At 36.3% G+C, this 18,962-nt stretch overlaps 2 protein-coding genes, 1 long non-coding RNA gene and 1 other non-coding gene across 5 annotated transcripts; 3 read left to right on the top strand and 1 right to left on the bottom strand.

Annotated features, from left to right (window-relative positions):
• The first annotated feature begins 4,615 nt into the window (after positions 1 to 4,615).
• LOC116029112 lies at positions 4,616 to 5,120 on the top strand. The gene is made up of 3 exons (XR_004100274.1): positions 4,616 to 4,723; positions 4,842 to 4,969; positions 5,058 to 5,120. It is a non-coding gene; the product is annotated as an uncharacterized LOC116029112 (long non-coding RNA).
• A 627-nt stretch (positions 5,121 to 5,747) lies between these two features.
• Positions 5,748 to 7,493, top strand: LOC116029074 (probable receptor-like protein kinase At3g17420). Its single transcript, XM_031270955.1, has 5 exons — positions 5,748 to 6,300; positions 6,402 to 6,565; positions 7,034 to 7,104; positions 7,221 to 7,368; positions 7,461 to 7,493. Exons 1-5 carry the CDS (start codon positions 5,748 to 5,750, stop codon positions 7,491 to 7,493), a joined length of 969 nt encoding a protein of 322 aa, XP_031126815.1.
• A 6,479-nt stretch (positions 7,494 to 13,972) lies between these two features.
• On the top strand, positions 13,973 to 14,044 carry TRNAC-GCA. The gene has a single exon. It is a non-coding gene; the product is annotated as a tRNA-Cys (tRNA).
• Positions 14,045 to 14,582: 538 nt separating this feature from the next.
• On the bottom strand, positions 14,583 to 18,658 carry LOC116029440 (uncharacterized protein At1g10890-like). Of its 2 annotated transcripts, XM_031271451.1 has the most exons (5): positions 18,494 to 18,658; positions 18,193 to 18,358; positions 17,143 to 17,370; positions 15,297 to 15,516; positions 14,583 to 15,192 (listed from the first exon to the last, which is right to left on the bottom strand). In XM_031271451.1, exons 2-5 carry the CDS (start codon positions 18,339 to 18,341, stop codon positions 14,926 to 14,928), a joined length of 864 nt encoding a protein of 287 aa, XP_031127311.1. In that variant the 5' UTR covers positions 18,342 to 18,358; positions 18,494 to 18,658; the 3' UTR covers positions 14,583 to 14,925. The 2 variants fall into 2 exon arrangements, with proteins under 2 accessions (XP_031127311.1, XP_031127312.1); XM_031271452.1 differs by lacking the exon at positions 18,494 to 18,658 and having other exon boundaries at positions 17,500 to 18,336.
• Positions 18,659 to 18,962: the final 304 nt, after the last annotated feature.

Genomic DNA, 18,962 nt, shown 5'->3' with positions numbered 1-18,962 from the left:
ACTCTTAAACAGACTCACAGATTAGATGTATAAATTTTCAAGGAAATGAAAGATGTTTTGTTAATGTTGGTCGTATAGACTGTGGGCAACTTCGTTGCCATATTTATAGTGGAAGATAGATATGCATGCTCATGCATGGTTTGAATTACGTGTGGTTCAATAATAATGGAATTAGTATCATTATTTAAGTTTGTGGCATTGGATATTTTAGTATGATTTATTTATTTTATTTAGTTTTGTTGGTTATTATATATAAACAAGATTTTTGCAAGCTAGGTATACCATCAAATAATGATTGTGAACCCAATGGGATAGTTCAAGTGGCAAGTGGGGAAGAATTCCGGGAGAACCCGGGTTTGATTGCCACAAGTGACGATTCCCTCTGGGCTAGCTCCCGTGCCTCCCGGAGCGAATGTGGGTGAACCTGGACAGAGAAAGACCCCGTAAATTTACCAAAAAAAAAAAATAATGATTGTCAATTTTTTTCGTCATCCAAAGTCAAAATTAGTAGTCCTCGAAACTAGTATAGTAGTTGATTACATGACCTCAAGTCATAATAGTAGAAGGCAAGCCTGATAAAGAGTTGGAACCTCACCTCAAACATCATTTGAGTCATCGAACTCCCTTACTTGAAGTTGGCTCCCAAGGTTGAAGTAAAGTGTGGGTTGAGTTCCGTGTACGCATAGTAAGACCGAAGACAGACTGAAATATTACTCATCATACCATTCACTTAGATTTACATCCTCTAGTAATTTTTAGAGCGGGAGACGGAAAGCTATGATTAATTTAACCTAAGCAGATAAATCATGTACTAAAAAAGGAAAATTCAGAATTGGTAATCTGATCTGTCAAACTCTGCCATGCCAACCAATCCGTCAGCCATATATTGAAGATATTGCATGGTTAGTGGACCAAGTGGCATTTCGTCTTGTTCTATACGTACTTCTATTGTCACGTGAAAGATCTCCCTCTCCTTGTTGACATCCAAAAACCCTCCCCAGAAACCCAATGGATGCCATTGCTCTAAGGTTAGCGGAAACAAAGATTTATTTTCTTTGTAAGTAAAAAGACCATGCATATATGTAACTAATAACATAATTAATATACTAAATGTGTTTATTTCCTTATAAGAAAAACTACATTTTAACATCTAAAATAATTAAAGGGCCAACAACATAATTTTCTTTATTTTTTTGAGGAAGAAAAAAATATTTGTAATTTTTTTTGTAAATCAATCAAAACACGTCAAATAAAAAAAGTAAAATTAAATAAAAAGTTAATACATAGTATAACTCTTTTAGTTAATAAGTATATATATTATTTTAACCCACGTATTGCAATCGTCATACTTACGAGTAATCAATAACTATAAAATATTTTATTAATTACCACATCAAAACATAAAATTTTAAGATAAAAATAAATATTTTTCATGTAAAATAAAAAATAAAAGTAGTTTCACATTTTCAGACCGACGACGAATCTAACAACTTAACTCAACCAATTCAATATATGAATAACAAACAAAAATTTGTAATATTATATTGCCGGCCTATCGCATTTTGAGATCGACTAATCATAGCCCTTAATTTAATAATGTACTTGGGGTGCGTTTGGTTCGCATATGGGAATCGGAATCGAAATGGGTATCAAATACTTGGTAAGGGTAATGGGTTTTGGTGAAAGTATTTAACATGCTTGGTAGTTGGGTGGAATGGGAATGATTATTAATAGTTGGGAAAAAAATGATGAAGGGAGATGAAAGCCTTATTTAATAAGGGTATGAGTTTTGCCATTAATGGGGTATTCCAAACCCATAGTAGTATTCACAAAACCTATCAACCAAACACTAACAATCACTTTGATACCCATACCTTATGCCTAAACCCCCAACCAAACACACCCTTGGTTTTGTCTGCTGAGTTGGTTGATTAATATGATTTTTGCGGTTGTTTTCAACAAAAATAAATAAATAAAATGAATGTACTTAGTTGCCCTATTTATGCGGTTGTTATGCCATAGACCCGAATACATCTTACTCGGGTCCACCTTGCCAAGTGGACTCATGTCCATGTTTATAATTTTAAAGCTTTATATTCATAATTTTTGAACTCTATGTTTACAATTATAACTCTATTTTCACAATTTCATAACTCTATATTCAATAGTATAACACAATTTTTAAATCTATATAACAAAATTGTGAATATTGAGTAAAGTAATTTTGTATATTGAGATTTAAAATTGTGAACGCAAAGTTCTAAAATTGTGAGCATAAAGTTCTAAAATTGTAAACATAGAGTTTTTAAATTGTAAACATGGAAGGTGAACCCGGGTTTGAACGAAGAAAAAGACAAATTTAGGAATACATAAAATATTTTTCGATATTTTTATCATGTAAGTCCCAGAAAGAATGTCTGCATCAATAATTTATAAAAATTAAAAAGTGAAATTTCATGTAGTAGTATTTTTCTAAATCAAATTTGAAATTTGGAATGCCAACAAAAGCTGCTAATATATAACAACCACCGCATCGACAACATCTGGAAGATATATAATGTGTGGTTCATAAGTCCCCATGGTACACTTGCTTTGTTTTTTGGGAGGGGGTTGATGGGGGTTCCCATGGTCCTTTTGTTTTTTCGTTTTCGTAGAGGGTGAATGAGGTGGCAGAGAAACCTACAATCATTATTAGAATGTGTATTATGTAAATTCTCAGATCTTTTTTATGTGAAGACCGTATTTGTTGATACTGAGAAAATATTGATAAGAATTGAGCGTGTTAACTTCTAATACAATAATCACACTTTACTTATTTGGTCACCTCTGACTTTTTGGTGGCATGTGACAGATCTTATTATATTAATTCTAGTATGAAATCAAAATTGGAACCAGCCCATCTTTTCCAACTTTGGCCCTGGTAAAATAGTTAGCCTATTAATCAATTTTGATTTATTTGACCACTACATTAGCTATTTGACATGGTTAAAAAATTAATATAAAAAGTTTTTTTAAAACATTAATATAAGTGTTTGGTTAATCAAGTTTTGGAACTCCAAAATGCTCAATTTCAAAAAGATAGAAATTATCAACTAACAGCTAATGTTATTAATGTTATCTGTTGAAGAGAGTCAATATTGTCTCCATTGGAACACTGGGGCTGCAACCGGGTGCCATTAGACCACAAGTATTTGGCACAAAGTAAAGTACTTAAGTACTCTAGCACTATATATAATGCCGTTAGCCCGTTAGATCGGAGATCTCATCAACACTTAATTATTGAAGCTGAAAGAGATCAGAACTTAGCTTACAGGCATATACTTGTGTATATTATTGGATTGTGGTTCACTAGTCACTATGATCGCTCTCAATTTGGCTTGCATGTTTTTGACAGTACGCCCTCTCGGAGGTCTAACATGCTTCTTTTAGCTTTGTCCAAAATTTCGTACCCACTCACACGAGTCACGCCATTGTGAAAGAGACCTGGGCCCAAGACAAGGGATCCGGAGGGGACTACTCGGCGGGTGGCTGGACTTGGGAGCGGGGACCCGGTGCCCGGCCTTCGTGGCCGGCCACGGGCGATCACCATTCTGCCCCGGAGCTCGTCTCTGGGGCTGGAGCAGTCGGATTTTGCCTAACCCCGCGAACTCATCACTATGAAATTAATTAAATTGGTTGGAATTTTCTTGTATAAATTGCTATTGTCTAGTTATTACAAATCATGTTCTATTCCTACAAAATACTTGTAGTGTTATTACATTGATCCACTCAAAGCTACTACATTTATACTACTATTCGCATACCCTGAGTTAATTAGTTCCAAAATAAAAGAGATATATATTCAATCAATTATATTATAGGATATGATTAATCAACTTTTTCGCGACACCCACATCCGCTTACAATTTTTTACTAGTGAATACAAAAAATTATAAATATTTCTGATTATTCTTTAGTTTCTAACTATAAATATCTTCACGCTTTGCCTAAGAAACTAGTAACAGCCGTCCAAGTCGTTCCCAAACTCCAAAGTTCCAAACATGTTTATCGACCAAGCCAATAATGAGCATCCTTGTAAGTTATCGTTGTTCGTGGCAACCTATGATTGCAGCCATTTTATTAATTTTAACGAACTCTTCACTCTTTTGTAACGAATTTCTTTGTTAAATGAATAGATTCTTTAATTTACAAGAAAGTCAACAAACACTACTTAAATATGCACTGTAAGGAAGGTGGTCTTGTAATCTTAATCAGCTAAGACCACAAATTATCCAAAAAATCAATAGACAACTTTAAAAGCAATATAAACTTTATAGTTACTGTGTCAATTTTCTAACCAACAAAGTTTTATACCTCTCATGCAAGTAATAATTCCTCGTCCATGCACTATAACAAAGCAATAAAACATCAAATGGAAGGAGATTATATCGTCGAAGAAAATTGCTAAAGCTTAATTAGCTGAGATAATCTGCCAGAAGAAAGTTAAGGATGATGAAGTTTCTGTTAGAACCGTCGTTCTGTGCATCATCTGGAGAAAACACCATCATCGTCGCCATGGATGCAAAACGCGGCGAAGCGGGCATGGACGCCTTGAACTGGGCGATCAACAACGTTGTTAGACCCAAAGACAGACTGGTGGGTCTTGGGGTCTTGTCTGAAGTTGAGAAGAAGACTTCTCCCTCCTCTTGCTTCCCGTTCCATGTCGCAATTGGATCCAAGACCTGTAAGTTTAATTTTCCAATTTAATCTATATATTCTAATTAGATCTGATCGATCATATCAGAACTAAAGAATGATCATGTTTTGTCTCTACTAAAAGTATGATAAAATCCTGCATGTAGGGTTAAACTTAGATTTCCAAGGACAAGCAGAAACGAGTCCCAGAGTGATCAAGGCGGAGATTTACAGAAAGAGAGAAGAATATCAGCGCATTCTGCAGCCATATTACAGACATTGCAAGAGAATTGAAGTTAATAATTACTAATTAAGGTTAAAGTCCATCCAGGTTTAATTTACTGTTCTTTTCTAACACAAAATTGTATGTGCTGTGCATGCAGGTTAATCTTGATTTCACTCTGGCGGCAGGATATGATCCTAGGCAGATAACAATTGAAGAAGCCCACAAATTGAATCCACGCTGGATAGTTTTGGACAGGTAAAAGTTCCATTTTTTGTAGATTAGTTATCTTCTACTTTTTCTTTTACCATGAAAACTCGCAGCAAGGATAAATCCGAACCTGTAATTCTAATTGACAAAAGTGATCCTAATTGACAAAAGATCATGAAAGTCATAGCTGAGCAGGGCAAATCAAAAGTGTTTTACTAGAGAACCCGAAGCCACTACAGAAGTGTGCTGGGTAAACTCAACCTTGTGATCCTAATCAGTATAGAACCATGAAAGTCATAATTGACTGGCTCAAATCAAAAGTCTTTTACCAAGAAGTTAGCAACCATTACCCAAGTAGACTGGGTAAAGATGACCTTGTTATCCTAGCCCACAAGAGACCATGAAGGTCATATATAGTTGATCCGCTCAAATTAAAAGGTCAATAGGCGGGTCACATTAAGTATGGAGTCAATAGTTCCAGTGTTTGATCAACTTGACTGGAATGGTCTGGATTAGTTATCTTCTTGGCAAAGCAATTTAATTTGTTTATAATGGAGTGTGGATTGTATGTATGCATGGCAGTTTTCTGAGGAAAGAGAAAGTGTATATATATGGGCACGTAGCCTGCAACATAGCAGTGATGAAGAGAAAAGGCCTAGCCACATTGATGCCGCTGCGAACTCCAGAGCACAATGAACAATGGTGGAACAATGATAATGAACATCAACGCCCAGAAGAACACAAACAATCCGAGCAACAAGATAAACTACCCAACAACGACAAAGACGAAGAAATCTCCGATCAAGAAGAAGAAGAAGAAGTTTCTGATAAACATATTCCTCCGCCGACGCCAAAGAGCCCTTGTTGGCGGCCTCTGGCCTGGAGAATGGGGTTTCCTCGGATACTATCCATCGAAGAAATCGAGAACATGACGAATGGATATGGCGATGAGATCACGGCCGTGTGCCCCACTCGCGAGAAACATAGAGTTTATGAAGGGATTTTTCTGGGAACGCCTGTTATGGTGAAATGTTTCCCCAAGGACAACGATGAGTTCTGGTCGGTGTTGGAGATCATTTCCCACGTGCGACATCATAGTATTCTCGGCCTCATCGGACACTGCTGCACCGATGAATCTATGTTCTTAGTCTACGACTTTCCTTGCAGCTACACTCTTGAAATGAACCTGCTAGGTAATAATCTCATATCATCTGATCTTCACACAAAAACCCTAAGCTAATTAATTAACTCTAAGATCAAGAATTGAAGATTCACAATTCTTAGGTTTGTGCAGATGATGAGTGCAGTAAGAGAATTCCATGGAAAATGAGGTGGAATGTGGCGCTAGAAATAGGCGCCGGCCTTCGCTATCTTCAAGAGGAATGCGAGAATGGGCCTGTTGTAGACATCTCCATTGCTTCCTCTGAAGTTGCAATCTTTCATGGTTCTTCTGCAATGGTACGTTAGAGACCCAGTCAAGTTGGTTGTTGACTTGGTGAAAAAGATTATAAGTTTGACTTCTAGCACGAGGGTCTATTGGCTTTCTTAGTTTGAGTTTGTTATTTACTGGCAATTTAACCCAGACTAGTTTACCCTAACCAAATTGATCATGCTGTTAACTTGTTAACACAATGTTACAAGTTTGACATCCAGCTGAAGCAATTTTTTAGTTTGAGCCGATCAAGCTGGTTTACCTCGATTTTTAGTTGGGGCTATTGAGTACCACAATTGCAATCTGGTCCCTAGCCCTGTTCGAGACCCTTTTTGCAATAGGGTCAATATTCGGTTTTAGTACGGCTAACGTCACAAGACATGATTTATTCAGTAATATAGTAACTGAAAAAAGAGAATGCATATGTAATGTTGAAAGTTTGAAGTGATGTAGAACAAGAATAATCGGTCTGTTTCTTTGATTTGTTATTGAAGCTATGCATAGTGAATAGAGCAAGGTTGCTGAAGGGTGGCACCGCAAATCAGAATGAAGATTTGTCAGCTAAGTAAGAACCAGAACCAGAACCAGATATATATATCTATATATGCAACTGAGCAGTATGAATTTTCTAATGAATAAGTAATGTTTTTCTTTCTCTGTTCTTTGATGCATGGTTGAAAGATGCGGTGAAGATCATAGAGAACAGAGCAAACACATTTTGGCTGATATTCGTGGTTATGGGAGGTTCCTCATAGAGCTCATAACAGGAAAGACAGAGAAGTATCTCCAGGAGGAAGATGATGATGGCCACCATTCATCTTTTGATTGGGTAAGATTCACTTTACGTCTGTCACTCAAGTATCAACTGAATTACCCGTGCAGATAAGATTAACTTTTTTTTATAACGAGAAAAATTTACAGCCATTCCCCGAGCTTGGACAGGATATAGCTTAGATTGAGCATACCTGACTGGCTAAAATAAAAAAGACTAACAGGTTGTTTTCACTGTGAGTCGAACTTGGAATTTTATGGTTACCAAAGCCAATAATCTGACCAACTTAATTAGAGTTATCCGAAAAAAATGGATTTGGACTAAAGTGCTACTCATTTGTTAAAGGCAATACCATTTCTTCATGATGAAGATGCCCTGAGGAAGGTGGTGGACAGCAGACTGGTGCTAGATACCAGTGATGATGTTAGATTGGTTGTGAATATGGCAAGAGCTGCATTGCTTTGTCTAAAGAGCGATTTCGACGACAGGCTTACTATGAGCAAGGTAGAGAAGTCTCGACCCTTTGTAGAGTCAATGTGAGATCGTATTTTGAAATTGAGTCATTGTTGTGGGTGCAGGTGTTAGCTGTGGTGAGAGGTGACCAGGATGGAACTACAGTGCTAAGCCTATGAAAGGAGAATTGAAGATTGTTATTTGTGATGCATATATGGCCACAGAAACATTGTTGTTCTTATTGGGTCGATCAATTGTTCCCTTCTGAGCTTGAGGAATAAATGTTGGAATTGAACTTATTGAAATTATATTGAATCTCTTAGGTATCTGTTGATCCTACGTTGTACGTTAGTTGGAATGTTTTTTGAGTACCAGAAACATGTTTTCTTGATCGAATTGCATTGGGCCAAAAACTTTCCAATGGTCCAAAGTGGAGTTTGGCCCATCTTCAGTGCTCAACCAAGCTTCATTAGGATTGTTATGCCGTGGACCCAGGTCCACCTTGCAAGGTGGACCTGGGTCTACATTCACATACACTATACTCTATATTCACAATTTGTAAACTCCATATTCACACATTACATGATTATATGTTTAGTAACTATATTACAACTGTTATGCATTCACACATTCAAAACTCTATATTCACAGGTCCTATACTCTACATTCACAACTTGAGAACTCCACATTCACACATTACAGAGCTACAAGTTGCTAGAACTTCTTAACTCTATTACAGATTCACACATGCATAACTCTACATTCACGATTTCTATACTCCATATTCACAATTTGAAACCTCCACATTCACACATTTCTGGGCAACTCTACATTCACACAATCATAAATCTACATTCACGATTTCTATACTTTACATTCACACTTTGAAACCTCTACATTCACACATTTTTGGACAACTCTATATTCAGCAATATGTTTACTAATTAAAAAAAAAAAAAAGACAAAAGTTTTGGACCCAAGGTGGACCTGAGTCCACAGCATAATTTGCCGCTTCATTAGCTGCAAATATTTTTATGGGAACTCTCAACAATAACTTATACCAGGTGGACCGTGCTCATTTACCTACTGAATGTTCACAATTTGAATTGTGAGCATTTAATATGTAAATTGTGTATTTTGGACGCAGGTTCATCTTGTAAGGTGGACCAAGTCCACATAAAAATTTGCAAACTCCAATTGTTATACCATGGACCAGGGTTCTTATTGCATTGTGAACCAGACACATAAATATTTTCAACGGATTCTGATCCATGGTATGTTTTGCCCACGTTGGTGATGTCAAATTTTCCTCGTTATAAAAAAAAAAAAAAAGAGATTTAATTAACAAAACATATGTCAGTACTTTTTTTCCTTAGTTAATTCTTGACCTCCTCTTCGCTAAAACCCAGGTCTGGAATCTTTCTTGTAGCTACTTGGTATTCAATTGTATTGTACTGAAGCAAAGGAATCTCCTTGAAAGCATGCAAACAAAACCTCCATTGATTTCATCAGTTGTAATAGTAGTATTCATTTCTCACACACCACTAGGCCAACCCCACAACAACATTCTTAATTACATTCATGTTTACAAATGAAACCAAACAAACTCATATCTAGGTTAGCATTAAATCTAACACTTACTCCTAAAAAAGCCCGATGTTCGAACACCGAAAATGGATCGTTTTAAAGATATAAAATTATTCGTTGCTATTACTAACTGTCCACCAAATTAAAAGTAATTAGTGTTACCAAACACAAATGGTAAGACGGTTAGATCTTGATCAGATAGGTGTGTCACCATTGGGATGGTGTAATCTCTAGAATTGCAAGGTAGAGTTTTTTATTTTTTATTTTTGTCAAATCACATTCTCTTATTTTATAGACCGGAAAATTAATAATCTCATTTAACCTAACCTAATAATCTATACCCAACATACATTTGGTTTCATGGCCTGGGCAGCCTTTCTTGCCAATACTTCAAGACTACAATAAATCAAGAAGATTAGTGTCATAGTAACAACTTAAAAGTGCAATTATGCAATGAAATCAAACAAGAAAATTAAAGATTGGTTTTCATATATAAACTCCCTTTTTTAATTAAATGCAAAAAAAAAAAAAACTTGTTGCTTTAAATGTTACGTTGATGTGGTAGTTGTCATAACATCCAAGATTAATGTTTTTTTTAATGGCAGGAGAATCCCACAATATAATCGCTGCACTGCTTAAGTGGTGGACTGAGTAAACTTAGTCTTGTGACCTTGTTAATAGTCTGTTCTCAGTTCGCAGTTAAACTTGTAAGTACATTATTACCAACTAAACAGCTCGTCAGATTGATAAACCCGGATTGGATTACCCCAGACAGAAGATGAATGTTGGATAAAACTGAATAATGTGAAGTCTATACTCTATAAAAGGCCATGAATTTGTTTCAAAAAAATAAAATAAAATAAAAGGCCATGAATGAGTGTAGAATAGATAGGGTTACAGACTTAGATTACTAGCACAGCTAGTCCACGGATACATGACGCTAAAAAAACATTTTTTAAATAACACAAAAATACAATCCTATTTACACCAAAACCTAGTCTGATAAAACACAGAATTTAAAGTCTTTGCATCTTCATTTACTGGAAGTGATGGGGTTCACTGTTACTATGTTATCTGTGTCCTGTGGGGCAACAAATATTATTCAAAACATGCAATATAATGAAAACCCAACAAGTTAAATTAAATAAATAAAGTGCGGTTCAATAATTAAACAAAAAAGAGAAATAATAAGCAAAAATGGAAAAAGTTAGAGTTGTAGTTTCATAGCCATGCATAGCCAAACATGGAAGAAATTTGTTGTATTAACAAAGATAGATGCTGCAGAAAGGATCCCCATTTGTGAAGAATCATAGAGGAAATCAAGAGCTTTACGCAAACAATAATATCATTACAATTAACATTATTAATATCAAAACTGTTTCGAGCAATAATATCATTACAATTAACATTAATATCAAAACTGTTTCAAGTAAGATTCAAATCTCTAACTTCAATTCGAGATCGAGACTTCTGTTTTACAATTAGATCGTCTCTCAGTAAATCATTAGCTTGGCCTGCTTAGCTTCTCCCTTCTACTTTCAAGGGATATATATATATATATATATATATATATATATATATATATATATATATATATATATTTTACATGCATACAAAATAAGAACCTGGAAATGAAATCATGGAATACTGAAAGGTGAAAAAGCAGATCGAAACATATATATTTTAAAATTTCTCGAAACCCTAACAACAAATTGAGAAGAAATTAAGTTGATAACTACAAGCTCTAACTGAGTGCCTATAGCCTTCTAGCTCTTTGTGGTCCTGGTTAAGATTAGGAGGCTTAATAAGCACAAAATTACAAATTCAACTCGGTCTTCTTGATTTGATTCGGACAACTTAGGCCGGTTTACTTGCCGGCTGGATCACACAAAGGAGCCGGAAGTTTATTCCGTGCACACCCTTGAGCCCTGGGTAGTGGCCTCATCACTAAAAACAAGTTAACTAAGTTTTAATCTACATAACAAAAGGGCAAAGGGATCGGAAAAACAAGAACCAGCTCACCGGCCGGCCGGCGCCCGGCGTGAATCCATGTAGATAAAAGAGCAGATAGAAATATGGGTGTTTTGGGAGGAATGAAGCCTGGTCCGATGCCATCACTCGACCATCATCAACATATATGGAAGACAAATATATATAGAGATATATGATCTTCCATATGTATGTATGTATGGCATATATATATGTTATTGAGGAATGAAGATGAAAAGTAAGTGCATCGAGCCAGCCAACATCCCCCTCAAACTCCTCATATCTCCTCCTCGTCCTCGTCCTCGATTGCGTACAGCGGATCGGACCTACGAACTAACCCTAAACTACAGATAGATGTGGTCGCACTTTCCAGATAGCTGCGACGACTTCTCTAGGCTTTGTGTTAGACAAAGTGGTTGCCTACATCAAAACCCTACCTAACGTCTTTATTTATAGGAGAATGGGAAGATTGGTGTTCACACAATCACACCTCATTTTCAGATTTTTAAAAAAAAATTATTGTTATATATATTCTATAGGATTGTGGTCTAGTGTCACCTGTTGCGGTCTCATATGAAATGAGTGGGTTCGAGCCTGAGTCGAGACGATATTGACTCTAGTAAAGTGTTCCGAAATCTACATCACTATGAAAATAATTTGAATTCAATACATTTCTCATCTGTAGAATTTGACTCTCGGAAAATACTTGGTTTTGAATTTCAGTAGTAATACTTTTATTCATGATTATTTTTCATTTTCTAAGTTTTGAACTTAAAGTATAACCCTAGACGGCAAAGGACTTGACTATTGAATATGATACGTACAAAACTACAAATATCGAGTTTATCATTTGTATAGTTATATAGTGTATATATCATAACATGTATTTGAGATAAATACTGCATGATATTAAATGAAACCAACATATGCTATCCATCAATTAATCTAGATTCTTCTTTTAAAAACCATCCCAAAAAAACTCATATAATTAATATGGAATCAATGAACATGCATGTTCAAATAATGGACATATTGCTCAATGAAAATGAACATTTAAGCGTTACAGCGGAGCAGCCGAGCAGGTAGGGTGATTGAGTCAATTCAAAGTTGTATTGGGCAACGAATAGTAATAAATCAAATCAGATTTATAGTCTCACTTTTTGATACCTGTTTACGTGCATGTGGCATGTCGTCTTAAGATTACTGAATCATTGAATAATCATGTCCCATTCTCACCTTAAATAATAGACTTTCTTTTCTTCTCTTTTTTTTTTTTTTTTTTTTTTCTTAAAGATACTCACGTGATTAATGTTCCATTTTCATCATTCAATTTTTGTGGGGGCATTGGGGCATTTTAGTGGGTATCTTTGTCAAGGTAAAATTAATTTGAATCTAAATTGATTGTATTTCTTAGAGTTGAACTCTTACTTTGGAGATTCAGTGTGTCCAAAGAGGCCAAGCTCTTATTTTTAGATATATTTTTTTTACAATACTATACAACATTGAGCCATGTTTAGTTTATTTGATGTCTTCTATTTATTATATTATCCATATTTTTATTTTTAGTACTATGATTTTATAAGGTATGATTTTATGATGTGGTGTTATAAAGTTTTATAGTGGCTCTTAGGTGACAACTTAATTGGTTGATCAATTCAGAATAAGTTAGTAGTTCTGTTTTGATAGTTGCATTGGGCTCAGTCCAGGTCCACCCACGTTCGCTCCGAGAGGCACAGGAACTGGCCCACGTTCGCTCTGAGTTCTCCCGGAATTTTTCCCCACAAAGGGAGCTCACTTGCCACTTGAGCTACCCCATTGGGTTTTATATATATATATATATATATATATATATATATATATATATATATATATATATATATTAATGTACGAGCTGTATTTGGATCGAAGTTTGTGAACCAGTTGAAACACATATCAAAATTCCTTCACAGAGTTTTCAGAACACGAGCAGTGGGGTGCCATGGTTAAAAGTTTACGGTAAAAAAATTAAAAAAAAGAGAAGTTGAGTCTCCAAGATAGGGAGGGAAGAGGAAAGCTCAAAAGAAATGAAGGTTCATTTTCAAATGGGAAAGAAGTAGAAATGAGTTCTTGAAATGGAATTTACTTAGAAGTGTAATCAAAGATCGTCATCAGCGGTAAGCTCTGCTCATCAGACCAGAAGAATAAACTCCAAAAACTACTTTCTTCAGGAAAAATGCCAAATAATGCTCTAACATAAAATACAAGAAATTTCCCGTTATTCCCCCCAATAAACCCGGTTGTCAGCGCCACCGGAGGACCCGGAAAATCCAAGTAATCCAAATCGGATTTCCCGACCCTGTTCCCTCTCGATCCACGCACTGCCCGGCACGTGACACCTCGTCATTGCGTACACCACAGTAGACTTCTGGAAATGGTCCAATAAATGTCTATCCTAAAAATAAAATTTTCATTTTATCGATACTGTTAGAAACACTTCGTTTAACATTTTTTTAAATTCTTTTTTCAATTAGTAATTTAATTTTTAAAAAGGGTTCATAGCTCAGTGGTAGAGCAGATCAATAGGGCAATTGTACATGTAAAGACACATGATTGGATTAGTGTTATAATTAATTAGTAATTAAATTTATCAAAAGGGTTCATAGCTCAGTGGTAGAGCAATTGACTGCAGATCAATAGGTCACCAGTTCGAACCTGGTTGAGCCCTTGCAATTGTGTTCAAATTTTAGTAGATTGCATGAACATACACACAGGGCAAGTAATAAGTTCTCCGGCATTTTTCATAGTCAAAATTCAAAAAAGTTGCAAACTCGCGGGCACGCGCCGGTTCGATTTTTCTGGGGAGGAAGGAATGGACGGTGAGGATTTGAGCAAAAGATCTGAGATTGACGCAGTGTTCCACGTACAAGAAATGAATGCAGGTTGTACCTACACCACCAACCCCTTTATAAATTCATAGCCCATAGGGTGGGGGGTCCCTTACAAAGAGACCAGACAAGAAAGCCAACGTTGATTTTGGTGAGGTGTGGGCCCCAGGAAAGCAATTATGATTTAATGATAAGAGGTGTCTTTCTCTCGCCAGACTTTTGACGACAGCTCAGTGACCCCTTCCATTTATTTCACCCAGACACCCAATTTATTTTATTTCTCAAAGCCACGCATCTCGAGGCGTGAGGAGACACATTTTGAATCTAACACAGTGAAAATGTTCAAAATTTTCAGACTGTCAACAAATGCATGGCTAGTTAGCTAATAGCTACCACCGTTTCATTATACACGGGAAATACAAAGATGGCTGTCACGGACAGTTCAGTTGGTTCCTATGTGAATAACACTTGCACTGAAAATAAAGAGACTGCTTGCCCAGACAGCTAAGTTGGTTTCTGGGTGAATGACAGTTGGTTCTTAGGATTATCAAAAAAAAAAAAAAAAAACAAACAGTTGGTTCTTAGGTGTGGAAAAAGGAAAGCAGTAGACTAGAGGCAAGTAAAATACAAAGTGGAAAAGACCACTTTGCCTGACTTATCATTGAAATCAAAATTTCAACACTTTTGGGACACAGCCAAGTCACCAACGTCGGCCGTTTGGTCATTTCAAACCCAGCGCGAAGGATAATTTAGGGCGGGATTTGTTCTTGCCCAATAATTTCATCAATTTGGCACGTTCTTCCTCTTCTTGCTGTTTCTTCCTCCGCAAAGCCTCCTCTTTTTGTCTTTGTATCTCTTCTAATTCCCTGTAACGTTCTTCCTCTCTCCTTTGCTGCTCCAAAGCTTCCCTTCTCTGTGCTTCTTCTACCTTCCGCCGATTCTCCTCAACCATCCTGTCCACCTCTTCTCTCTCTTTCTGAACTTGTTCCTATATGAACAAATAACAATCACAGCAAGGCTTTATTAAACTTTAAAGCTGATCGAGATACTATTATATTGCTTGAGATCAATTAGCGAAATGATCGAACTTGCCTCTTTTCGTCTTAACTCAATCAGATACGCTTCCTTCTCTTTTTCGAGCTGAGCAGCAACGTCTGAGACGACCTTCTTTCGACCTTCTTCTAGCCGCCTATCAATTTCTAGCCTAATGTCGCCAGAGTTCAACCTCTCTTCGACTTTCTTCCTAATTGTGTCTTCAACTCGCTTTGCAGTTTCTTCTTCTACTAATTTTAATTCTGCCTCCTGTTGCCGCCTGTTAGAAGGGAGTAAGATATTAAGCAAGGAATGGCCAGTTCATGTGATGAAGAATACACGCGAACAACAACTTTCGTCACCTACCTACCTCCCCCCACCCCAACCAAACCAAAATAAAATGAATGAATAAAATTATATACTGGTTCTTGAAGTGAAAGCAATGGCTGATATTATTTGTATAGCTAAATGAATGACAAACTAACCTCCACGTTGACATTCGCCCTAAATCTACATGCTTATGCATTATGGCATACCTCTAATTGAATTCTGTCCCAAACAAATGAGTATCAAAACTGGTGAACAGTAGATAAACCGTAAACGAGGCATCCAATTTGATCATCAAAAATAACATTTGAACTATAGCAGTAGGTAACTTCCTCAAATAAACCTGTGGAGAAGAATGTCAAGTAACCTGTTGCAGTTTTGAAGCTAATCACAAAAACACTTCAAGCCTTGCATTAAGATCAAGCAGCAAATTCTACTGTTAAAATAAATAGCCAGATCTGTAATTATTCCAACTAAAGTATCAGAAGCTATGGCAAACAAGTCTATCCCAATGGCAGAAGGAATATCAATAGGGAGATTGTCCAAAGTCCAAACAAAATTTTGAGAATACAAGTCCCGATAAGCAGGACCTTGGCCAATATGTGACCAGACCATATTCCTCACATTTTAATTTAAGTAAACCTCATTTCCCATTGATGCCAGAGTAGTAAAGGAGAAAGACTGAACAGTTCAAAATGAAAATTTGACAAAAGGGTGGACTGGTAATTAAGCTGGGGCCAGCCTCATTTGTCTAGTATGCTTGCTGAGAGAGGATGCAGCATGTACTCCCTTCAGTTTTCCTGGTTAGCTAATGAGCATTTAGGTTGGCCTATTCTTTTCAGTTCTCATGTTTGTTAATCAAAGATTTCATACTCATAAAGTACCAACTATAATGTGCAAATATATTTCTCTATTTACACTTCTCCCCTCTATTTAATTTTTAGAAGTAATTGAACTCCACTCACAGTCACACTTACACAAATAATTCAACAAGGAAATACATGTTCAAGAATTTGCAGGCAATGAGAGACAGGACAACAATTAACACAATGGATCCCTGAGACAGAAGCCATTTTTCTCTCTTCCTATTTCTCCATTCATTTTTAATGATACAGAGCGAGAACCTTCTATTTTATGGATAAAAGAAATTAAAGTTAATTTGGAATTGAAATTTCATGAAAAAGCAAAACAAGCTTAACAGGTCACGGCATTCAGAAAAAGTATCAGCAATAGCAAAAACTAACCCTACTACCCTGTCATCCCAGCTAGCCAAAACAATTGATCAAAGAAGACAACCAGTATCATCAATATTAGCATTCTCTTATTAAGAAATGCACAAACGCATTCATTCACTCTAATTTTTATGCATGGATTATACATATATGGATGAAGGCCTTGAAATTTAGCAAGCTACAAGAAAGCATCACTTCATTGAATCCAAATAATAAACCATCAAGTCCTTGAAACTAAGTCCTAGACTAGTTCAAAAACAAGGGCACATTGATTCGAATAAAGGAAAAGAGATGAGTGAAAAAAAGAATGAAGGATTAAATTAGGGGATGTAAACATATAGCTATACCTTCTTTTGTCCTTTTCCACTTCCTCTTTTCTTAATGTTTCACTGACATCCTTGCGCTCTTTTGATCCAACACTTGAACATGGAGATTTACCAATAGGAGACAACGAGGTACTTCTATTTCTTTGCCTCATACGACTCCTTAATGTTTGGGAGCGACTTCTGTCTTGCCTTGGAGAAGGAGAATGACTTTTGCGGTGTCTTGAGGACAATGAACGGCTTCTTTGTCTTCTGTACAGCAACATATTTTGCTTGAGCAACAACAGAAATATTGACACCAATGGACATGACTCATGAGAATCAAGTGTCAGACAAACCCCATCATCCAGTGCAATCAGATATGAAAGCATGTACAGTTACCTCAATTGCCAAGAATTAACCTCGAGCTCCATCTTTTATCATAGACAACTGTTAAAGTCAACTGAAGGACACCTATCGGCACCCATCACCTGCTTCAATTCCTCCCCAATGACGGGAACCAGTTGACTTTCTTAATTTCACTCATGAAAAAAAATGTCACTTATTACAGTTAGGTTCTTTTATTAGGCTAAACTGCCGAAGCTCCAGTACTCCACTCAATGAATTCATTCATTCATAACATAATACATAATAGTAGGCAAATTCCAAATTCGCTGGTCCAGGCACTAATGTTTAATCACAGGAGCAGGGGCACAATACTTGAGCAAAGCATGAGGCATTAACCATAAGAATGCAGAAGAAGAAGACCAAAATGAGGGACTGGAAACTCTTAGAAACAGCAGCATGATACAACAATACTAGACTTGGTATTTCATAAGCATCTGCGAGATTATTGAAGACAGAAGAAATACGGCCATAAACTAGGAACATCAGTGAAGTATCCATATGCTCAGGCGAACAAAAAAGCTCATCGGTGACAACAAATTCCGAGATAAACAAAATTAGTTTCACGAAAAATGCCAGTGTATGCGATCTAAACTAGCTCATGAGGTTTTCAACAGCATATCCATTAAGATAAAATTAATGCAAGTAAAGAAATACCACACCAACTTCTGAGAAAATAATCGGTACCACCTGCTATAAGAATAAGGGGATCGGCTCCCATCTCTCCGGCTTCTCCGGCTATACCTATGTCTCGCCGGCGACGGAGACCGCGAATATCTCCTCCGATACGCCGGAGACCTCGATCGAGACCTTGATAAATCCCTATTCCTACCCATCATATCGCTCCTTCCTTCACCTAAAAGAAAAATGATCATTATACGTTATCATGATCCAAAGCTACAAAATGTACGTCAATCAATAAAAACGACATGAATTATTTTCCCGGGAAAATAATACATACAGTTAATAATAATGTAATAATGGAAATTACCTGCCACAGAGAGGATACGATGGATATGAACAGGAAGGAAAAAACAAGGCGTTGGTTTTAAGGATAAGACTTTTTCGGTAATCCGACCCTAAAACGGTTTGGTAAAAGCAAAGAGGGAGAAAGGGAACGTCTTCAAGGGAGTGAAGGAAGCTAGAAATTGAAACTTCGGCCACATAACCAAGCTAAGGTATGCATTAATTATTATGTAAATTGAGGACAATTTTGGATTATTTTTATAATCAAAATTTAAAGAAATCGCCAGCAACTAACTATAAATAGTAAAAGTAATGAGATATATTTAATAATTAGACTACAAATTTGGTGGAAAAGAACCAACAAATTCTGCTTGGAGATAATTACATTGCAACATAAAATAGTTTCTTTAGCACGAATTGATCCGGTCTTACTATTTTTAGAAGGAAAAATAATCGTTCGTGCACAGATTAACAGTGTAACACTTCAAACACGA

Source organism: Ipomoea triloba, chromosome 9 (assembly GCF_003576645.1).
Source record: "Ipomoea triloba cultivar NCNSP0323 chromosome 9, ASM357664v1".
Classification (NCBI taxonomy): Eukaryota; Viridiplantae; Streptophyta; class Magnoliopsida; order Solanales; family Convolvulaceae; genus Ipomoea; species Ipomoea triloba.
This window is presented reverse-complemented; position numbering and strand designations above follow the sequence as displayed.